The sequence below is a fragment of the Oncorhynchus masou genome, chromosome 22 (genome assembly GCF_036934945.1).
Source record: "Oncorhynchus masou masou isolate Uvic2021 chromosome 22, UVic_Omas_1.1, whole genome shotgun sequence".
Lineage (NCBI taxonomy): Eukaryota > Metazoa > Chordata > Actinopteri > Salmoniformes > Salmonidae > Oncorhynchus > Oncorhynchus masou.
In genome coordinates, this window is record NC_088233.1 from 48,190,404 (window position 1) to 48,215,088 (window position 24,685).

At 47.0% G+C, this 24,685-nt stretch overlaps 1 protein-coding gene across 13 annotated transcripts in view; it reads right to left on the reverse strand.

Annotated features, from left to right (window-relative positions):
• LOC135509634 (pleckstrin homology domain-containing family A member 7-like) overlaps window positions 1-24,685 on the reverse strand; it is a 202,004-nt gene that overhangs the window by 10,538 nt on the left and 166,781 nt on the right. For 8 of the 13 annotated variants that reach the window (XM_064930441.1, XM_064930443.1, XM_064930440.1 and 5 more), the window contains 11 exons: window positions 17,763-18,329; window positions 16,723-17,233; window positions 16,506-16,589; window positions 12,469-12,681; window positions 10,059-10,112; window positions 3,986-4,051; window positions 2,614-2,694; window positions 2,196-2,345; window positions 1,338-1,439; window positions 920-1,031; window positions 418-545 (listed from right to left, as the gene is read on the reverse strand). In XM_064930441.1, coding sequence (XP_064786513.1) covers window positions 418-545; window positions 920-1,031; window positions 1,338-1,439; window positions 2,196-2,345; window positions 2,614-2,694; window positions 3,986-4,051; window positions 10,059-10,112; window positions 12,469-12,681; window positions 16,506-16,589; window positions 16,723-17,233; window positions 17,763-18,329 — 2,068 coding nt within the window. The remainder of the gene's footprint in view (window positions 1-417; window positions 546-919; window positions 1,032-1,337; window positions 1,440-2,195; window positions 2,346-2,613; window positions 2,695-3,985; window positions 4,052-10,058; window positions 10,113-12,468; window positions 12,682-16,505; window positions 16,590-16,722; window positions 17,234-17,762; window positions 18,330-24,685) is intronic. The other 5 variants (XM_064930452.1, XM_064930448.1, XM_064930442.1 and 2 more) reach the window with 4 other exon arrangements.

Sequence of the window (24,685 nt, forward strand, 5' to 3'; positions counted from 1 at the left end):
AAGTACCTCAAAGCTCATTGGAGGAAGAAGCCTGAGGGGGAGGGACCTTGAAGCGGGAGGAATCAAGGATTTGTCAGCTGGAAACGCTTTCAGACATCCCCTGATTAGAAGGGAGTCATTCTACTCAGGGCTCTCTAGGTTTCATGTTCAGCTTTACTGTTAAATGTGTTTCATGCATTCTGACCCTTCACAGCACCGGTCAAGTGTTCTCAACTCATTTACTTCAAACATTTATTATTATTATTATTTTTTTTTATCACTTTGTACTGTAGTTCCAAACCCACACACAGCTCGACTTTGATGGAACACATCCACTTTAATTCAGGCCGAACTGCTGTTATTATTAACCCACTGTGGTCCATGTCTAGGTTAACATCCCCCAGCAAACCCAGATCTACAAACTCAACTGCCACTCACCCATTTTGGCACGGGGTTGTGAAGCAGCGTGTAGGAGCTGCGAGGAGGGGGCCTAACCTCCCCTACGGGGGGCATCGCGCTCTGCAAAGGCACTGCTGGGTCCGGCACTGAAGCCACTAGTTTCCTCTCTGGAGGATAGAAAGACACGGGCAAATGAAGACGTGCAACTTCACACACAGGAGACAAATGAAGATGTGCAACTTCACACATAGGAGACAAATGAAGGTCTCTGTGCTGGTTGGTCTGTCATGGTTAAGTGTTAGGATATGGAGATAGTTTGGTGCAGTTGGTTTCGTAACACGAGCACATGGTATGGAGAGACTAGATTCGTCTTTTTGCCATGGAAAGCTACCCTAGTCTTTTGTCTCCCATGTGGTGTTTTGTAGTTGGGAATCTCCCTAAGGGGACGAATAAAGTTGTTTGATCTGAATTGAATTGAGTAAAATATGGTAAAACACAGTGGGCGGGCGTGGATGTCTGGACAGTCTGTGATATCTCCCACCTGGGTTCTGCACTGAGTCGATTGTGATCTTGTAGTTGGCTTTGCTGGAGCTCAGTCCTGCCATCACGTCCTCTATCCTCCACAGCTCCCGCTTTATCTCTGTTTTCTCCTGCTACACACACACACACACACACACACACACACATCTTAGCTGGTTCCTACTGTGCTATACACACACACACACACACACACACACACACACACACACACACACACACACACACACACACACACACACACACACACACACACACACACAAAACAGGCTTTTCCCAGTAGACCCACCCCATCTACAGTACACGCTTCAAAACAGTGAATAACAACTCAATGTTCTGTTCATGTCTACGCTTGTGGACATTGTCCCCATCGAGTGGAATAGCAGCACTGCACAGCACTGAGGTGCAGTACCGGCTCTGACCTGAGGGGTGGCGCTGTGGTTCATGTGTGCCTCTAGCACGGCCCTCAACTGCTCCACAGAGCTCTCCAGCCTGCTGTAGTCCTCCCAGGCCCGGGCCATCTCCTACATATAACATGAGGCAGCAGGGGAAGACAGTTTCCGTAAACATATACAGTGGAATGTGTTGGCCAGAACCACACACCTACATCTGCATTGCTTGCGGTTTAGGGTTTTAGGCTGGGTTTCTGTATAAGCACTTTGTGACATCTGCTGAAATGGGCTTTATAAATACATTCGATTGACTGATTGCTACCTCACCCGAGCTCCAACGGGCCCCGACGTAGATCGGGTTAGGGCCAGGTGGGGCCCGTTTTTTCATCAATAACCAGGGTACGGGCAGGGCATCACTAAATTGATCAGTAATATTCTGAAAGCGAAGTCATCTGCTCGTGCTCTACTGGGCAATACAGTCACATCTGACTAAGATCATAACGCAGTGCTTCAACCTCGTCATAATACAAGAGAAGGAGAGAACATTCCATAGAAAATAATAATGTTCCGTGAGTTTTTGTCGGAGTTTAGAGTGACGAAAAGTCGCTAACTGCGCTCTCACGTCTCTTCACTTAGCAGAGCAAGCCGAGCCGTTGCCATGGATACTCAGACACTCCCCGAGGCGTCATGAGCAGCGCGCATGCAGAATGACCCGCACGCAGCGAGCCTGTGACAGACCGAGAAGAGCAGCTAAGTTATTTCTGATTTCGGCCAAGGGGGCCTTAAATTTAGCAGAAGCAAATCGGGCCTGGGTAAGGCAGGGCTTAAACATCGCAGGCACGGGTAAGGCCCAGGCTTAAAGTTCAGGCGTGTCTGGGATGATCTCACCGTGGATGCGCTGGAGATCTCGGCCCTGATGTGCACCACGTCCTCCTGTAGGAGTCTCTGCTGGTAGGCTATCTTCTCCAGGTGGGCTGCCTGGTCTCTGTACAGCTCCATCTGTTGGTGGGACACATCCAGCACAGACTCCAGCTTGTCCTGATGGGTCAGGGGTTAGGAGGTCAATATCAGAGACCGCAGAGTCGAGGTCAATTCCAGTTCAACTCGGGAAATGCGCACGACGATGTAAATGTTTTTGTCAAAGCAGAAGAAAAGACCCAAAATAAAACCCTTTAAATTGGAATCATTAAAAAATATTATTTTTTTACCTCACACATTGACTTGACATTGATTCCTTGGCTGATGAATTCAAAACGGACCCAAATGCAATGAGACACACATGAGTATAGTGAAGAAGTGTCAGTACCTTATCCTCCTTCAGTGAGCAGATCCGGACCTCCAGTTCCTTCAGGGTCTTGTCCTGCTCACATAACCGACTGAGTTTCACCTGTAGGCCAGGGACAGGCAGACAGACAGACAGACAGACAGACAGAGAGAGAGAGAGCGAGACAGCGAGAGACAGCAAGACAGAGACAGCAAGAGAGAGAGAGAAACAGGGCTGTTTACAGACCAATCTTTCCTACGGTTTCCTACAGTGTGTGCGCATCACTTTCCTCCATGTACATGTATATCCTCCCCCTCTCACCTGTTTGTGTGTGTGTGTGTGTGTGTGTGTACGTGCGTGCAAGTCTACCTGCATAAGTGTGTCTGTATCCCTCTCTCCTGTCTCATTAGCTGATAATTATGCAGAGCAAACCCTTTACGCAAATACGCCACACCCCACGCTACCCTTTTTTCAAAGTGTCTCAGAACCTTTGAGTCCTCCTAAATGAATCCCCGATTAAGGGTGCGTCACCAACGGGCACCCTAGTTCTTATACAGGGCACTACTTGGGGCCCTGGTCAAAAGGAGTGCAATGTATAGGGAACAGGGTGCCATTTGGGACACAGGGTAAGAAACCCAAACATGACAAAGGATGGATCAGCTTGATTTTCATTTCTCAATTTACGGGCCATTTGTGGAAAACGGTCATCTCTGGAGGGCAGTAAAGATCAAACACAACCCCTCGACGTGAACAAATAGTAGTCCATCAAAGTTGCATAATAATTGTCTGTGGTTTTGAAAACGAGAGAAAATAGCTAGATTATGGTCGCATGGTATCTTTCGAAAGGCACAAAACATACGCATAAGTGTTTACGTTCCATTTGCCACTCTGTTGAGCGCATCATTTATTTGTGGTGATGTCTTCACGCGCAGTAATATTGCTTGGTTGAGGCTGTGAAATATTCAGTGTGGATAGGGGCAAAACCCTGGCCTCCTTATAAATTGTTAAAGGGCAAACGTGCGGAGCTGTCAACGCTACACTCTTCAACTCCTTTTGGAGGAGTTACACTCTGAAAGGAGAACAAATTGACTTTGAAAAATGCTAATATAGAACTGAAAGACTCACTAAATCCTAGATGACTTATTTTATTACATTTTTATCGCTCACTCTATCCCCTTAAGTATCTAATGGTAGTCAGTGTATCAGTCTCATCTCTGTACCTACCCTTCCAGAAAGGTTTGAAGCTAAAACTCTAAACATTTTCCTTGGGACAAGAGATGGAGTGAAAATGTCCTTGAGGGTTGTGAGAGAGAGAGAGAGAGAGAGAAAGAGCGAGTGTGTGTGTCTGTGTGTGTGTGCGCATTTGTGGGGGTGCATGTGTAAGCAATGCGGGATGCTGCTGGCTCATACTCACATCCACGTCACTCTCGGCTACTCTGACGGGTCTCGTTGCTTCTTTCAACGTCTGACTTCCAACCACCTTGGGACCAGAAAAGAAATACATTTTCAAATAGGGTTGCTCTGTGTACACTCGGTGGCCAGTTTATTAGGTACACCACCTCGTTCACGGAAATGGTTCGCTCCTACAGACGGTGAGTCACGTGGCCTGCTATATAAAGCAAGCAGACAGGCATCTCGGTTCTGTTCGATTGAAAGTTAGAATGGGCAAAACGAGTTACCTAAGCGACTTTGAGCGGGGTGTGATCGCCGTTGCCAGGCACACCGGTTCTGGTATCTCAGGAACGGCCGGCCTAATGGGCTTTTCACGCATGACAGTGTCTAGCGTTTATCCCGGGAATGGTGCGACAAACGAAACATCCAGTCAGCAGCAGTCCTGGGAGAGGAAACTGCTCGTTGATGAAAGGTCGAAGGAGAATGGCAAGAATCGTACAAGCTAACAGGTGGATCACTAACAGCGCAGTTCAACAGTGGTGCAGAACGGCGTCACGGAACACACAACTCGTTGGTCCTCGTCACAGATGGGATATTGCAGCAGAAGACCACACCGGGCTCCACCCCTATCAGCTACAAACAAGAAGCGGTTCCAGGGGGCATCCAATCAAACACTGGACAATGGAAGAGTGGGAAAACATTGCCTGGTCCGAAGAATCCCGGTTCCTGTTGCGTCATGATGAAAGTAGAGTCAAGATTTGGCTAAGCAGCATGAGTCCATGGCCTGGTGTCAACGGTACAGGCTGGTGGCGGTGGTGTAAGGAATGTTTTCCTGGCACACGTTAGGTCCCTTGATACCAATTGACCAACGTTTCCACGCCCCAAAGAATTCTAGTTGTTCTGTACGCAAAGTGGGTCCGACCCGGTACTAGATGGGTGTACCTAATAAACTGGCCCCTGTTCTGGTAGGGATATTGGCTGTTGGTGATACTAAAAAGTTACACTGAAAGCACAATGAGGAAACCAACCGTGAACCAACCATGATGACTTAGAGAAAGTAAGAAAGTAGCCATTGACAAATGCAGCCTATATGACACAGAGACAAAGAAGTTCTTTGCATGAACGCCACTCAAGACATCTCCATAGATTTATGTCCCTGTATCACAAAAAGATGGGACAACAAACCAATTTTAAAACAAAAAAATGAAATGAGACACTGCTTAGGCTACTCCTTACAATACTCCCAGTGTTGGAAATACATAAATTGTACAAATATATATTTTTGGGTATTCCTAGAGTATATTCTGAAACAACTGGGTTTAGGGTAAACATGCTGTGTTGTACTGGGGATATATCAAGGAGATGTGTTTTATAGATCAACAGGAGGATGGTGCAACCGGCTAGCTTTTCAACCCCCGAACCAACCACAGCCACCACAGCACACGCACTGCAGAGCCATCCCAGGCCAGGACCACCAATCACATCATAAAGGAGCCGAGAGTCAGGGGTGACAGAGGGGTCAATGCCAAGCTAGTGCCCACACACAGCCATGGACACAGAAAGTGTTTTTAAGCGATGGGATGGTCTCCCTCGTAAACATGTATACATACACGCTCATGCACGCGCACACATACGCACACACACACAGTGTGTCCACAGTTCTTACGTTCCATAGTGGCCCGAGAGGCCCGGCGGTGAGGTGCAGTAGCACACTGTGAGCCGTGAGGATGAACGGCTCTAAACTTTTGATCTGCGTCAAATAGGAGATGGAGAGCCACTGTTACAAAATGGCTGCCATTCGCTGAGCAAGTTAGCAATTTGACCATTCATTTGAATATACTTGTTTGTATACCAACTGTTATGTCATATAAAAAAAAAAATTACCCCTTTTTTTTCACCGATTTTGTGGTATCCGATTGGTAGTTACAGTTTTGTCTCATCGCTGCAACGTGCGTCCTACACGACCCAACCAAGCCGCACTGCTTCTTGACACAATGCCGGCTTAACCCGGAAGCCAGCCACACCAATGTGTCGGAGGAAGCACCGTGCACCTGGCGACCGTGTCAGCGTGCGCTGTGCCGGCCCGCCACAGGAGTCGCTAGAGCGCGATAGGACAGGGACATCCCTCCCCTACCCCGGACGACGCTGGGATATTGTGCGCTGCCCCATGGGTCTCCTGGTCGCGGCCGGATGCGACAGAGCCTGGACTGAAACCAAGAATCTCTAGTGGCACAGCTAGCGATGCAGTGCCTTAGACCACTGCGCCACTCAGGAAGCCCTATGTCATATTTACAACAGTAGTGAGTCAGCATTATGGTGGTGTTGTGCATGGGCGGATTGGCCGTCTGGCAAATCTGGCCAATGACAGAAGGGCCGGACCATCTTATTTGGGTTGGCTGGTCGAAATTGACAAAAGTAAAATAACAAATATGACACACAGTCCATTCGGGAAAAGTATTCAAACCCCATGACTTTTTCCACATTTTGTTATGTTACTGCCTTATTCTCAAATTGATTACATCGTTTTTTCCCCCCTCCCTCAATCTACACACCCCACAATGACCAAGCAAATACAGGTTTTTTAGAAAGTTTTGAAAATGTATTAAAAATGTAAAACTGAAATATCAAATTTACATAAGTATTCAGACCCTTTACTCAGTACTTTGTTGAACCACCTTTGGCAGCAATTACAGCCTCGAGTCTTCTTGGGTATGACGCTACAAGCTTGCCACACCTGTATTTGGGGAGTTTCTCCCATTCTTCTCTGTAGACCCTCTTAAACTCTGTCAGGTTGGATCGGGAGCACCTCTGCACAGCTATTTTCAGGTCTCTCTTGAGATGTTGGATGTCGGGTTCAAGTCCGGGCTCTGGCTGGGGCACTCAAGGACATTCCGAAACATGTCCCGAAGCCACTCCCTGCGTTGTCTTGGCAGTGTACTTAGGGTCGTTGTCCTGTTGGAAGGTGAAGGATCTTGCTATACTTTGCTCCATTCATCCTTCAATCAATCCTGACTAGTCTCCCAGTCCCTGCCGCTGAAAACATTGCCACAGCACGATGCTGCCACCACCATGCTTCACTGTAGGGATGGTGCCAGGTTTCCTTCAGACGTGACCCTTGGCATTCAGATCAAAGAGTTCAATCTTGGTCTCATCAGAATAAGGAATCTTGTTTCTCATGGCCAGTTTTTAGGTGCCTTTTGGCTTTTGGCATCGGGTTCTTGGTCACCTCTCTAGCCAAGGACCTTCTCAACCGTTTGCTTAGTTTGGCCGGGCGGCCAGCTCTAGAAATCGTCTTGGTGGTTCCAAACTTCTTCCATTTAAGAATGAAAGAGGCCACTGCGTTCTTGGGGCTCTTCAATAATGCAGAAATGTTTTGGTACCCTTCCACAGATCTGTGACTGGATCTGTGGATGGAGCGAGACATGATGTCCCAGGTCTGGGGGCCAGTCCATAGCATCAATGCTTTCCTCATGTAAGAACTGCTGACACACTCCAGCCACATGAGGTCTAGCATTGTCTTGCATTAGGAGGAACCCAGGGCCAACCGCACCAGCATATGGTCTCACAAGGTGTCTGAGGATCTCATCTCGGTACCTAATGGCAGTCAGGCTACCTCTGGCGAGCACATGGAGGGCTGTGCGTCCCCCCAAAGAAATGCCACCCCACACCATGACTGACCCACCGCCAAACCGGTCATGCTGGAGGATGTTGCAGGCAGCAGAACGCTCTCCATGGCGTCTCCAGACTCTGTCACATGTGCTCAGTGTGAACCTGCTTTCATCTGTGAAGAGCACAGGGCGCCAGTGTCGAATTTGCCAATCTTGGTGTTCTCTGGCAAATGCCAAACATCCTGCACGGTGTTGGGCTGTAAGCACATCCCCCAGCTGTGGACGTCGGGCCCTCATACCACCCTCATGGAGTCTGTTTCTGACCATTTGAGCAGACACATGCACATTTGTGGCCTGCTGGAGGTAATTTTGCTGGGCTCTGGCAGTGCTCCTCCTGCACAAAGGAGGAGGTAGTGGTCCTGCTGCTGGATTTTTGCCCTCCTACGGCCTCCTCCACGTCTCCTAATGTACTGGCCTGTCTCCTGGTAGAGCCTCCATGCTCTGGACACTACGCTGACAGACACAGCAAACCTCCTTGCCACAGCTCGCATTGATGTGCCATCCTGGATGAGCTGCACTGCCTGAGCCACTTGTGTGGGTTGTAGACTCCGTCTCATGCTACCACTAGAGTGAAAGCACCGCCAGCATTCAAAAGTGACCAAAACATCAGCCAGGAAGCATAGGAACTGAGAAGTGGTCTGTGGTCACCACCTGCAGAACCACTCCTTTATTGGGGGTGTCTTGCTAATTGCCTATAATTTCCACCTGTTGTCTATTCCATTTGCACAACAGCATGTGAAATTTATTGTCAATCAGTGTTGCTTCCTAAGTAGACAGTTTGATTTCACAGAAGTGTGATTGACTTGGAGTTACATTGTGTTGTTTAAGTGTTCCCTTTATTTTTTTGAGCAGTGTACTTTGGTAAATAAGGTACTTCTTTTTATATTTTAGAAATTTGCTCAAATTTAAACCCGTTTTCACGTTGTCATTATGTGGTATTATGTGTAGATTGATGAGGGGAAGAAAATGATTTAATACATTTTAGAATGAGGCTGTAACGTAACAAAATGTGGAAAAAGTGAAGGGGTCTGAATACTTTCCGAATGCACTGTATGTACAGTGCCTTAATTCGCCATTTTGTTGTTACAACCTGAAATTGTATATTTTTTAACCATCTATACACAATACCCCATAATGACAAAGTGAAAACATGTTTTGAAGAAATTGTAGTTAATTTATTGAAAAATAAATTCAGAAATATCCTATTTACATAATTATTCACACCCGAGTCACCTTCGGCAGCGAATCACCTTCGGCAGCGATTACAGCTTTCTGGGTAAGTCTCTAAGAGCTTTGCACACCTGAATTTTACAATAAAATTCCTCAATCTCTGTCAAGTTGGTTGTTGATCAATGGTAGACAGTGATTTAAGCCAAAACTGTAACTAGGCCACTCAGGAAATCCAATGTTGTCTTGGTAAGCAGCTCCAGCATACACTGAGTACACAAAACATTAAGAACGCCTGCTCTTTCCATGGCATAGACTGACCAAGTGAAAGATACGATCCCTTATTGATGTCATTTGTTAAATCCACTTCAAATCAGTGTAGATGAAGGGGAGGGGACAGGTTAAATAAGGATTTCAAAGCCTTGACACAATTGAGACATGGATTGTGTATGTGCTCCATTCAAAGGGTGAATGTGTAATATTTAAGTGCCTTTAAATGGGGTACGGCAGTCGGTGTCAGGCGCACCGGCTTGTGTAAAGAACTGCAACGCTGTGTCAAGAATGTTCCACCACCCAAAGGACATGCAGCCAACTTGATACAACTATGGAAAGCATTGTCGTCAAAACGAGCCAGCATCCCTGTGGAACGCTTTCGACGCCATGTGGAATCCATGCCCCCAACAAATTGAGGCTGTTCTGAGGGCAAAAGGGGATGCAACTCAATAATAGGAAGGTGTTCCTAATGTTTTGTACACTCAGTGTGTTATATAGAGCCAAAATATCAATAAACTGTCAGTACATGTGTGTCTTCCCCCCGCTAAGCATCACTGGGACCAGAAGACCAGGGGACCACGCTGCCTGTGCTGGGACCAGCTACCTCTTACACTTATTCACGCATACATTTCTTTAAAACATCCCATGCGCTTTGTTCTTTTTCCAAGTTTGCCGTTTTGTTCATCCCCATTTATGCCGTGTCGTTCTCAGCTCTACCCTGAGATGCAGGGTGTGTGTTGGTCATCCAGCGAGTAGTGAGGGGAGTGTGTTAATGTTAGAGAGCTTTGGCCAGGCATTAGGCCTGGCTCCAGGGTGATGTTTCCCCCAGGTACAGATCCATGATCGGCTTCCCCTCCACCAATCCTAACCTTAATTAACCATTTGTAGGGGGGAAAATGCAAAACAGATCCAAGATCAGTGCCTTGGGGCAACTTCACCCTACTCTATTTGAGTGTAGATAGATAGATAGAGAGAGAGAGATCCCACCTTCAAGTCTAGATACTCCAGGTCTTTCTTCAGTTGCATGTACGTATCGTCAACCTTCGGGCAGAGTGGAGAGATAAAGAAGAGTCAATCAAAGCTTTACGGCAATACAGTATGGAAGCCCACAGGATTTCGACAGGTATACGCTTCCATATTATAGATCTAACTGTAGAGTGGATATTAGTTGCCGAATGAATCACTGATAATACATATGATTATATGGCGCTACTCATTAACGGCAAATCTACCATGATGTGCTATAATAATTACTTGTCCGTTCTACTATAATCATCTATAATGATCCATACTGGATTAGGAATTAAGGGTGAGATGATTGTAAACCTAATGTCAAGAATATGCTTTTGGATGATTGCCATCCGTTAGGCTTGTTATAAGATGAGTAAAATATCAACATGGAGAAAATGTTCATGTTGTCATCCAAAGCACGCGCACGCACACACACACACACACACACACACACACACACACACACACACACACACACACACACACACACACACACACACACACACACACACACACACACACACACACACACACACACACACACACACACACACACACACACACACACACACACACACACACACACACAGAGAAAAACTGTATGTATTGGCACATTGAATTTATTATGAGCTTCTCAATGTTATAACCCCAGAGAGGCAAGACGTGCACATACAAAATGGAAGCACACTACAAGCAGCCGCTCCAAGATCACAAGCCCAAAAACGGTGCCACTTTGAAGCCAACTAGCAACATCTCAGCCAAACAAACTTAAAAAATAAAACACTAACCAAAATATAGTCGTTGCATAAGTATTCAGCCTAAATTAGATCAGGAGTCAAATTTGGCTGAACAAATCACATAAGTTAGATAGACTAATAACGGTGGACATGATTATTGAATAACTAAGTCTTCCTCTGTCCCCCATACAGACAACATCTGTTAGATTCATCAGTCCAGTTTTGAATTTCAAGCGCAGATTCAACTACAAACGACCAGGGAGCTTTTCGAAAGCCTCATAAAGAAGCGCGCTGATTGGTAGATTGGGTAACAATAACAAAATCAGACATGAAGTTATTCATTATGCTGTGGATTATACTGTATATTAAAACCACCCAGACACATCAGAGCCACGGCCGTCGTTCTGAACTGAGCAGCAGGACAGGAATGAAACTGCTCAGGGATGTTACCATCGGGACAACGGTGATTTTAAAACAAGCTACACAGTTCAATGTCTGAGATGGTAGAAAACTGAGGATGGATCAACAACATTGAAGTGATTCCACAACGATTACCTAAATGACAGCGTGGAATGAAGAACAGAAATATACAGAATGAAAATGCCAAAAACATGCATCTTGTACACAAAGGCACTAAAGTAATACTGCAAAAAAAACACAGCAAAGGAACACACTTTTTGGCCTAAATGCAAAGCCTTATGTTTGGGCAAATCCAAAACATTGGAGTAACTATCTCCTTATGTTCAAGCATGGTGGTGGCTGCATCATGGTATGGGTATGCTTGACATCAGCAAATACTGGGGAGTTTTTCCAGGATAAAAGGAAACAGAATGGAGCTAAGCACAGGCAAAATCCTAGAGAAAAACCTGCTTTAGTCTTCTTTACAACCTACAAACACAAGGCCAAATCTACACTGGAGTGGCTTACCAAGAAGACAGTGGATTTCCCTGAGTAGCCAAATTACAGTTTTGACTTAAATCTGCTTGGAAATCTATGGCAAGACTTGAAAATGGTTGTCTAGCCAGGATCCCAAAACATCTTAACAGAGCTTGAGGAATTTTTAAAAGAAAAAAAATTGGGCAAATATTGCACAATCCAGGTGTGCAAAGCTCTTATAGACTTACCCAAAAAAGAATCACAGCTGTAACCGACGCCAAAGGTGTTTCTAACATGTGTTGACTCAGGGAGCTGTATACTTATGCAAACACTATACTTTAGTTATTTCATTTCTATTAATATTTAAAATACTTTTTCTTGCACTGTGACAGACTATTTTGAATCGATTGTTAATTAACAAAAAAAAAAGACAATTCAATTTTGATCCCACTTTGTAACACAATAAAATGTCAAGAAACCCAAAGGGCCTGAATACTTTTGCAAGGCACCGTAGATGAATGAGTGTAATTTCTGCGTGTGTATATGATCAATTTCTTTGCTACTGTGGATACAGTGTTTTATAAGCTAATTTGGGCTGGGCATCTTGAAGATGCAAGACACTATAATAATGAAACAAATCAAAAAAAGCATAGAAAGGGACTATGGGGGGGGGGGGGGGGCAGCCAGCACAGGCCAACGCTCACAAACAGCCATGCCCAGGTTGAGCTCACATCGGTGGGGTAAAGAAGACCAGGCGCACTGGGGGCCCCCACCTGGCTGCTGCTGTCGTGGCCCATGGGGCCTAGGAAGGGCCCCAGATAAGAAGTGCCAGAGGAGAAGAGAGGGTTGTTTTTGGTGGTGAGGAAGTGGGGGCCAGAAGGGCTGTAGTTGAAGTGCTGCAGCTGGGTTAGCGTGTGGTGGCGAGCGGCGGCCATCTTTGCCTGATGCCTCCGGAGCTGAATGAGCAGGAGGGTGAGCTCCTCAGGCTGCGTGTGTAACAGTGTGTCCCTCGGGGGACAGAGGGAGGAAATGGGGGAATTAACTCAACACCCCAACACAGACAGAGCGCTCAACGGTTAGCAAAGATACTCAGAGCTGTATAGAATCTATATAGTTAGGTTGAACTGTCGGTCATGTTAGCACCAAAAATTCAATGCCATTTACATTCAAACAAAGAAATCTTACTGGAACGCTAGGGAAAGTGGAGACATCACAAAAGTCTAACTGTAAATAGTAGTGGAGACACCAGTTTTGGAGGCAGTGTTACGCTTGCTAGCAAAGAAAGCCGTACAGTAGCTAACTAGCTAAAATGTTTCGCCCCACAGTTAGCCAGGTTAGTTAATTATTTAACTAGCTAAAGTTATTTAGAGCTAGTTAGCTAGTAAAAGGGTGCAGGAGTGGTGGCTAAAGTAACACTTGTGTCAATAACATGACAAAAAAACATGTGCTTCCAGTTGTTTTGACATTTTACAGATGAGGACGCAATCCAATTTCCAAGTGTTTTCTTGTCTTGGAACTTTTGACACCAACACAGCAGCCATTCAAATATCTGTATCTACACTGAACAAAAAAATAATGCAACATGTAAAGTGTTGGTTCCATGTTTCAAGAGCTGAAATAAAAGATCCTAGAAATGTTCCATTAGCAAAAAAGCTTAAATCTCAAATTTTGTGCAAAAATTTGTTTACATCCCTGTTAGTGAGCATTTCTCATTTGCCAAGATAATCCACCACCTGACAGGTGTGGCATATCAAAAAGCTGATTCAACAGCATGCTCATTACACAGGTGCACCTTGGGGACAAAAAAAGGGCCACTAAAATGTGCCGTTTTGTCACACAACACAATGCCACAGATGTCTCAAGTTTTGAGGGAGCGTGCAATTGGCATGCTGACTGCCGGAATGTCCACCAGAACTTTTCCCCAGAAAATTGAATTGTGAATTTCTCTAGCATAAGCCGCCTCCAACGTAGTTTTAGAAAATTTGGCATTACGTCCTCACAACCGTAGACCATGTGTAACCACGCAAGCCCAGGAACTCCACATCTGGCTTCTTTACCTGCGGGATCGTTTGAGACCAGCCACCCGGGCAGCTGATGAAACTATGGGTTTGCACAACCAAAGAATTGTCAGAAACAGTCTCAGGTAAAGCTCATCTGCATGCTCGTCGTCCTCAGCAGGGGCTTGACCTGACTGCAGTTCGGCGTCCTAATCGACTTCAGATGGCAAATGCCCACCTTCGATGGCCACTGGCACGCTGGAGAAGTGTGCTCTTCACGGATGGATCCCAGTTGCAACTGTACTGAGCAGATGGCGTCGTGTTAGCGAGCAGTTTGCTGACGTCAAAGTTGTGAACAGAGTGCCCCATCGTGGCAGTGGGGTTATGGTATGGGCAGGCAAAAGCTATAGAAAACGAACACAATTGCATTTTATTGACGGCAATTTAAAATGCAGAGATACTGTGACGAGATCCTGGATGCCCATTGTTGTGCCATTCATCCATCGCCATCACCTCATGTTTCAGCATGATAATGCACAGCCCCATGTCGCAAGACACTGTACATAATTACTGGAAGATGAAAATGTCCCAATTCTTCCATGGCCTGCATACTCACCAGACATGTCACCCATTGAGCTTGTTTGGGGTGCTCTGGATCGAAGTGTACAACAGCGTGTTCCAGTTCCCAACAATATCCAGTAACTTCGCACAGCCATTGAAGAGGAGTGGGACAATATTCCACAGGCCCCAATCAGCCCGATCAACACGATGCGAAGGAGATGTGTCGCACAACATGACGCAAATGGCGGTCACACCAGATACTAACTGATTTCTGATCCACGCCCCTATCTATTTTTTTTAAGGTATTGACTTTTAACCAATTTTGTTACGTTACAGCCTTATTCTAAAATATATTAAATTAATGTTTTCCTCAAAATCTATACACAATACCACATAATGACATTTTTGCTATTTTATAAAAGATTTCGAAACAGAAATACCTTATTTACATAAGTATTCAGATCCTTTGCTATGAGACTCAAAATTCAACTCAGGTGCATCCTGTTTCCATTGATCATCCTTGAGATGTTTCTACAACCTGATTGGAGTCCACCTGTGGTAAATTCAATTGATTGGACATGATTTGGAAAGACACACCTGTCTATAATAAGGTCCCACAGTTGACAGAGCATGTCAGAGCAAAAACCAAGACATGAGGTCGAAGGAATTGTCTGTAGAGCCTAGAGACAGGATTGTGTCGAGGCCCAGATCTGGGGAAGGGCACCAAAACATGTCTGCAGCATTGAAGGTCCCCAAGAACACAGTGGCCTCCATCATTCTTAAATGGAAGACATTTGGAACCACCAAGACTCTTCCTAGAGCTGGCCACACCTTTGGCAGTGATTACAGCCTTGAGTCTTCTTGGGTATGACGCTACAAGCTTGGCACACCTGAATTTGGGGAGTTGACTAGTCTCCCAGCCAAACTGAGCAATCGAGGGAGTAGGGCCCTTAGTCAGGGAGTTGACCAAGAAACAAAAGAGCAACAGATTTATTTTGTGGAGACAGGAGAACCTTCCAGAAGGACAACCATCTCTGCAGCACTCCACAAATCAGGCCTTTATGGTAGAATGGCCAGACGGAAGCCACTCCTCAGTAAAAGGCACATGAGACAGCCCGCTTGAAGTTTGCCAAAAGGCACCTAAAGGACTCTCAGACAATGAGAAACATGATTCTCTGGTCTGATGAAACCAAGATTGAACTCTTTGGCCTGAATGCCAAGCGTCACATTTGGAGGAAACCTGCCCCCATCCCTACAGTGAAGCATGGTGGTGGCAGCTTCATGCTGTGGCAATGTTTTTCAGCAACAGATTCTGGGAGACTAGCCAGGATCAAGGGAAAGATAAGCAGAGCAAGGTACAGAGAGATCCTTGATGAAAACCTGCTCCAGAGCGCTTAGGACCTCAGACTGGGGCAAAAGGTTCACCTTCCAACAGAACAACGACCCAAAGCACACAGCCAAGACAATGCAGCAGTGACTTTGGGACAAGTCTCAATCTCCTCGAGTGGCCCAGCCAGAGCACGGACTTGAACCTGATCAAACATCTCTGGAGAGACCAGAAAATATCTGTGCAACGATGCTCCCCATCCAACCTGACAGATCTTGAGAGGATCTGCAGAGAAGAATGTGAGAAACTCCCCAAATACAGGTGTGCCAAGCTTGTAGCGTCCTACCCAAGAAGACTCAAGGCTGTAATCGCTGCCAAAGGCGTTTCAACAAAGTACGGAGTAAAGAGTCTGAATACTTAAGTAAATGTGATATTTCAGTTTTTTATTTTTAATACAGAAATTTCTCTTAGTTATTATGGGGTATGGTTTGTAGATTGATGAGTGAAAAAAAAACAATTTAATACATATTAGAATAAGGCTGTAACGTAACAAAATGTGGAGAAAGTCAAGGGGTCTGAATACTTTCCAAATGCACTGTATCTGTATTCCCAGTCATGTCAAATCCATAGACTAGGGCCTAATGAATTCATTTCAAATTGACTGATTTCCTTATATGAACTGTAACTCAGTAAAATCGTTGAAATTGTTACATGTTGTGTTTATATTTTTGTTCAGTGTATATCGGAAACCTGAAATGTGTATGGAGCAGAATGTTGCTGATTCTCATCTGATCCTTGTAAAGAAGTACTGTAAATTAAGTTCATTGGTAAGTGTCCAGGTTATTCAAGAAACACTGGATCTTTGACTTTATGTCGGCATCTAATACAACATGCTTGGGTTGTGACTGGGTGCGTGACTCCATACCGTTTTCCCATGAAGGCTGGGCGCGCTGACCGTGTGTGTGATGTAGTTGGAGGGAGGCATGGACCGTCTCTCGATGGTGGCAGCCTGGCAAACACAACCCACACACACTGCAGTTAACAGTCTTAATCTGCCATTATTACCTCCGCAGAATACTGTCAGAAAAATGAACATAAACCTGCTATGATAACATTCAAAGTTTCATTCCCCTTCGTCTTACCTTGAGTAGTTGAGACTTGGCTCTTCGTGGGGACCCAGCCACCGGCATGTCCAGTGCATCTCTCCCCCCCTGGGGCATTACCACCACCCGGTTAGCGGGTGTGTGGGGCCTCCGTGGCGGGGACAGGGCCCTGGAGCTCTGGGGGCCCGGTGGGAGGATATCGGAGGGGTCTGGGGGAACCGACACACAGCGGGGAACCTCAGAACTGGGTCGCGGGGCCGAGGGGGGCACCGTGGAGGGGGGCCTGGGCCCGAAGGGGTAGTCCGGGGCAGGTGTGTAGAGGGGGGCAGTGGGACTGCCGTGGCGGAACTGGTGGCGCTGCTGCCACTCGTAGAGCTGCCACACGGTGCCAGGCCCACCGATGCCAACCCCGTCCCTGGCGCCGATACCCTGGGGGTCTGAGGGTCCGAGTCGGAAGTGGCTGAGGCGGTCCTGTGCGTATTTGTACTCCCCTTGGCGTGCCGCGGTCGGGGGGCTGTGACGGGGGAGGGTGCCCCCTCTTGAGGGGGGGCTATGGGAGAGAGAACAGGGAAGAGGCCGCAGGTCAGACAAAAGCAAGGCTGTGAACTTTGTATCATTGTGTTGCTGATATACATTTGACTGGCTTAGCAGGGTCGGAGTATTGTGCTGAACGTAAACCTTAATGTTTTGAGCGACTCTATGCGTACATTATTCCAAGAACCCCACTAGAGGGAGATGTTGGCTATGACCCCCATGATGAACTTGCAGTATATCAACCATACCTAAACACTGAAACCGCTTACCTAGTAGAATGTGTGTGTGATAAAGTATGTGTTTGAATATGCATCACAATAAACATATGCGAGTGTGAATGCTCATGTTGTGCAAAGTTTTATTAGTAATAGAGCATGTACGGGATACATATGGTACTCATTGTCTAACGAAATGTTATAAGAGTAGGCCAATGTGTTTGAACTCAAGATATGAGTGTCTATGTGTTTGTAATTATATGCCATTTGAATGCACAGTGATAAACACCTAGACGAGTGGTGGTGTGACCTGTGAACCGTGACCTTTACCCTTTGTGCTCGGCCTTCTGCACCTTGACCCAGTGCTCCACCTGCTCCAGGGCGCTCCTCCTCTGCACCTGCCTTTGAGTGTCAACCACCTGGGGGGTCAGCGTGGCCCTCTGGTACGTCCCTGTCCCCATCCCGTTGGGTTCCGGAGTGGGTGTCCCATTCCTCAGACAGGCCCCGGGGGGCAGGGTGAAGGCGCCACGCGACGGGGCGCGCGATGGTGCCCTGGAGGGGGGCGCAGATGTGGGTGCGGAGGCGGAGTCAGGAGTTAGGGAGGGAAGGGGAGGGAGACTGCTAGGAGGGACGGCGTCCATTTCAATTTCCACACTTCCGCCGCCGAGGGAAGGAATCTTGGAAGGGATGGGATTGAGTGTGTCATTCCGGAAGCTACGGCGCTCCTCGGTTTCTCGGATATCGGCAGGTTCGAGGACCACTCCATCGCTATGGAGATGGGGGTCGGCTCGGGGTTCGTGTGAGGTCTTTGTGTAGTTGTTGACGTGGTTGGTTTGGGGGACCCCCTTGCGCTCCGATGTGTTGGGCATTTCCGATTTCTCCGATGTTTCCGACGGCCTAGGAGAGGAACAGAACGGGAGATGGTTTGGCTCTATATCTCAACACATAGGAACAACAGAATTATTGACATTTGCCATTGTATCAGTAATTGGGTTGCAAAAATCCCAGTAACTTTCCCACTTATTTTGTTTCCACATTTTTCATACCTCTAACCTCTCACAGGAGTTAATGTTAGATGTTACTTTTTGTAATTTACTAGAGAATCATTATTTCATCCCTTCATATCACCAATCGCAACCAAGTTAGGTGTTAACATTAGCATAGCCTAACGTGAATGAAGGGCCCGTCAAAATAGGATATAGGAACATAGCTACAGGGAAAGTCGGGGCTAATTCTAAATGAAGAGAGAACTGGGTTACTTAGCGTTAGCAATTAGCGTAGCCTAGCCTCCCAGGTCTCTCAGGCTGACAGCCACTAAAAATAGCTCAGGGTGTCTAATATACTGGCGGGAATGAGCAGTCATACTTGCGACGATGATATGAGCTTCTCATTCATCAAATACAGCGCTCCAAGAGCCACAGTAAATTGGTTGGCTATAACACACATCCCACACACACACACACATCCCACACACACACACACACATCCCACACACACACACACACACATCCCACACACACACACACACACAGACACAGCAAACCTTCATTGCCACACACACACCATCCTGGATGAGCACACCACCACACATCCCTCACACCACATCCCACATCCCACATTCAAAAGTGACCAAAACATCAGCCAGGAAGCACACAACTGAGAAGTGGTCTGTGGTCACCACCTGCACACACTCATCCTTGCTAATTGCCATAATTTCCACCTGTTGTCTATTCCATTTGCACAACAGCATCCCATTTACAATCAGTGTTGCTTCCTAAGTACACACATTTCACACATTGTGTTGTTTAAGTGTTCCCTTTACAGCAGTGTACTTTGGTAAATCCTTCTTTTTATATTTTAGAAATTTGCTCACAAATCCCATTATGTGGTATTATGTGTACATTGACATCCCACACACACATCCCAGGCTCCCACACACAATGTGGAAAAAGTCCCACAATACACATCCCACACACATGGCATCCACTGACACACATCCCCTTACACACAAATCCACACACACAGGTTAAATAAGGATTTCAAAGCCTTGACACACACATCCCATTCACACAATCCCAATATTTAAGTGCACACATCACCCCACACACACATCCCACACACACACCCCACACACACATCCCACACACACACACACATCCCACACACACACACACACACACACACACACACACACACACACACACACACACACACACACACACACACACACACATCCCACACACACACACACACACACATATATACGTACGTACAGTATGCAGCACACAGTGGGGTCATGAACCGGCATGGCTCAATCTGATGGGTCCATACTTCTAAACATTAAAATGAAAATCGTTGACATAGTTGTGTGTGATAGTACGCTACATGTTAGCTTTTCCCATCCCGAAAACCTGGCACATGCCAACAAGACCAGCTGGACATGATTATTTCCTGGGACAAACACTTGCATCTGCCAAATCCAAATGTTGATGCAGTTGGATGTGACTGAACACCGCCATGAAAGCATCCTTAACAGAAGTGAAAAACTTTGAAATGTTGAATTACATTTGCTGCGATAGTCTGTTTCGAAGGGAAATCAAAACCATTGCAAATGAAGATGGGAAATCAAAACCATTGCAAACGAAGTTGAGAAATCTCTTTAAAGAGGAGCTTCATTGAGTGTCTCTTGCAGACCAACACAAAGGCTACAGGGCTGTAATGTTCCCGGAGCGACGCTCCGCCACCTCTCAGAACGGTGCCTGTTCAGTGAAGTTTCCATCAAAGCTGAATCAAATGTCTCACAAGATCGCTTAATGATTATTTAGTATTCGACATGGGCCTAGCACACCGAATATAACAGCATAACGTTACTGTTATTTGAATTGTGCATTCAGATGGCAATAACAAACACTTCATTTGTTTGTAGGCTAAACGTGCATGTACAACATTTTATATGCATTAGAATAATCATCCACTGCGTCACATATGCATTATATAAAGTCGAGCATCGAGGACCAGCAGTGAACCTTTCTTTCTCCTTAATTAACAGAAACGCTTGACGCGAGGGGGGCCTCAAACCCACGGTTACTGTACCCTGAAGATTCACAGTCAACTGCCTTACCCGTATACCCCACCTGACAGTGATGATAATGGAGGAACATGACAGCTATATGAAAAGACCAGAAGGCTCTTCAACGAAAAAATAATAAATTCCACACTGTGATAAACAAACATTGTATAGAGCTCCTTTATCATGTTAGCTGTTCCCAAACTGTTGATAACCTGGAACACTAATGTCTAGAATGCATTGTATACTGGCATTAAGATTATTTCACTGGAACTAACAAATTCAGCCCCAGACCATTATTCTATCAAAATCTTTACATTAAATCCATTCAACCAATGGCACTTCATAAAATAGATTTGTCAACTTGGCCAGATTGAAGTGTGATTTATCACTCCAGAAACCTCCAAAGTGAAGGTTCACTTTTGTTCGGCATTGGTCTGTCATCTTAGTGTAGTGTGCCAATATTGCAGAAAACCCATTTTATTATGAGGCTACTACCCAAAATTACACGTTTTCACATATGCAGTATATGAGACAAAAGTATGTGGACACTCCCTTCAAATTCTGTGAGTGGTCTCCTATTCGGCTGATTTCCTAGGATGTCCACTTTCACAAAAAGCACTTCCAGTTAGTCAAATTTCTGTCCTGCATAAAGACTGCTGCAACCAGTCATTCTACTGCAAAAGTTTGTATTGGAGATTGCATGGCTGTGTAGTGGAAATGTCTAGGAGCATCAGAACGAAGTGGTAGGCCACACAAGCTGTGGCTGAAATAGCAAATCCACTAATTTGAAGGTGTGTCACAGAATGGGACCATGTCTTTTTAGCATTAGTAGCTAAAGCGCATAAAAATGTGTCTGTCCTCAGTTGCAACACTCACTACCGAGTTCCAAATTGCGTCTGGAAGCAACGTCAGCACAATGACTGTTTGTCGGGAGTGACTGTCCGTCCGTCCGTCCATCCGTGCCTGTCCGTCCTTGTCCGTCTGCCCGTATCCATCCGCCTGTCCGTCAGTGTCCGTCTCTGCCCGTCGGACGGATGGACATCCCGTCAGTGTCCGGCTCTGCCCAATATTTATCACATTTGGCGGATGGACATCCTCTGACCACAGTTCCGGCTAAATGCCCCAGTCTCGGCAGGATGGACATCCCGTCAGTGTCCGGTTCTGCCTGTCGGGCGGATGGACATCCCGCCAGTGTCCGTCCTGCCTGTCAGGGCGGATGGACATCCCACCGCCTGTGTCCGTCTCTGCCTGTCGGGCGGATGGACAGCTCGCCAGTGTCCGTCTCTGCCTGTCGGGCGGATGGACAGCCCGCCAGTGTCCGTCTCTGCCTGCGGGTCCGCCCGTGTGTGTGTCTGTCCGTATCGGATGGACAAATATTGGGACATAAAACATATAAGTATACCGAATTAATGCCTGTTGGGTTCGGATGGACATCCCAAGTTTAAACTGTCCGTCTCAAAATCTGCCTGTCGGGCGGATGGACATCCCGTACAATGTCCATGTTAGCTGCCTGTCGGGCGGATGGACAGCCCGCCAGTGTCCGTCTCTGCCTGTCGGGCGGATGGACATTAAATCCACCAACCAATGTCACTTCATAAAATGCCTGTCGGGCGGATGGACATCCCGCCTGTGTCCGTCTCTGCCTGTCGGGTCAATATGGACATCCCCCAAAATACACGTTTTCCTATACAGTATATATGCAAAAGATGGACATCCCTTCAAATGTCCGATCTCTGCCTTTCAGGATGGACATCCTTTCCAAAAAATCAGTTAGTCAAATTTCTGTCCTGCTAGGGCTGATGGACATCCCTGTAAGTGTGTTATTGTGCCTGTCGGGAGCATCAGGATGGACATCCCAAGCTCACAGAATGGGACCGTCTCTGCCTGTCTGGCGGATGGACACTCACCCCAGTTCCAAATTGCTCTGCCTGTCTGTGTGTCGGATGGACTGTCCCCGCCGTGTGTCCGTCTCTGCCTGTCGGGCGGATGGACCGCCTGTCCGTCAGTGTCCGTCTCTGCCTGTCGGGCGGATGGACAGCCCGCCAGTGTCCGTCTCTGCCTGTCGGGCGGATGGACAGCCCGCCAGTGTCCGTCTCTGCCTGTCGGACGGATGGACATCCCGCCAGTGTCCGTCTCTGCCTGTCGGGCGGATGGACATCCCGCCAGTGTCCGTCTCTGCCTGTCGGGCGGATGGACATCCCGCCAGTGTCCGTCTCTGCCTGTCGGGCGGATGGACATCCCGCCAGTGTCCGTCTCTGCCTGTCGGACGGATGGACATCCCGCCAGTGTCCGTCTCTGCCTGTCGGGCGGATGGACATCCCCGCCAGTGTCCGTCTCTGCCTGTCGGGCGGATGGACATCCCGCCTGTGTCCGTCTCTGCCTGTCGGGCGGATGGACATCCCGTCAGTGTCCGTCTCTGCCTGTCGGACGGATGGACATCCCGTCAGTGTCCGTCTCTGCCTGTCGGGCGGATGGACATCCCGTCAGTGTCCGTCTCTGCCTGTCGGGCGGATGGACATCCCGTCAGTGTCCGTCTCTGCCTGTCGGACGGATGGACATCCCGCGTCCGTGTCCGTCCGCCTGTCGTCCGTATTGTCCGCCCGTGTCCGTATTGTCCGCCCGCGTCCGTATTGTCCGCCCGTCTCTTTGTCTGTGTGTCCGTCCATCCCCGTCCGTCTGTCCATGTCCATCTCTCTGTCCGTGTGTCTCTCCTCTCACCCCCTCTTCTCTTCCACATATCCCCCTCTTTCTCCCATCAGCCCCCCGTCTATTATTCTCTCTAGTCTGTCTGTCCATCGCTTTTTCCACCATCACTCTCTTCTTCCATCTCTCTACGTTATTCACTTTCTCGCCATCCTTCTCACAGCATAGTTAGACATCTGTCATAAAGTCTGTGAAACTGTACCATTGTGCGTGTGCCTGCACCAATGCAATCTGAGAGCAGGCTGAGTGGCATCATGGAGCAAGGCTGGCACAGACACAGCATCACAATGCACTCTCTGCTGCAAGGTCACACAGGCATTCACAAGCACTCACTCACGCACACACACAAACCCAAATAGCCCTAGAGATTACAGCTCTGTTTCTCAGCGCTGCCTATCAATGAGACTGACAGAATGGCAAACACAAGGAAACTCATCTCTCTCCCCAGACAGATATATTCAGACACACAGACAGATATATTCAGACACACAGACAGATATATTCAGACACACAGACAGATATATTCAGACACACAGACAGATATATTCAGACACACAGACAGATATATTCAGACACACACACACAGACACACAGACAGATATATTCAGACAGACAGATATATTCAGACACACACACACAGACAGACAGACACAGACAGACACAGACAGACAGACAGACAGACACAGACAGACAGACAGACAGACATATTCAGACAGACAGACAGACATATTCAGACAGACAGACAGATATATTCAGACACACAGACAGATATATTCAGACACACAGACAGATATATTCAGACACACAGACAGATATATTCAGACACACACACACACACACACACACACACACACACACACACACACACACTTAAGAATTGCCACTGCTAAGTTACATGTACCATTCACAATACAACCTCAGTCAGATGGGTAATTGCCCAATAAAATATAACCAACTGAACAGTCCCAAAAGTGCAAACTCAATCCACCCCTTCAATTTGATAAAGCTAAATCAAGCAAACCGCCAATATTTCACATGTACATGACCCAGGTCCGGAGTGACAGGTTGACAGGCAGGGAGGTTCGGTCCAAGGCAGCGTACCTCTGGGCTCCATGGTGAACTATCCCCATACGTACAGTAGCACGGCCCATCTGAGAATACACCTCTTCGCCATCCTTTGGCTGTGTTTGAGAAGTGGATCATCTATTTGTCAACTAATTGCCACTTCATTGACTTTCGTTCAAAATAGAAAACAGACAATATCCATACGGTTGCCTGTGCAAACCACCCTTTTCTCCTGGACTTTACTGTTGGGGGGAAAAGTGTGAAACGATGTCTCGAAAGGATGGGGGCATTGTCGGAAAGGTCGAAAAAGGTTTCATCAGCGTTGACATATCGACAGGGAACGCACTGACACGGGCGTTTCATCAGCGTTGACATATCGACAGGGAACGGCACTGACACGGGCGTTTCATCAGCG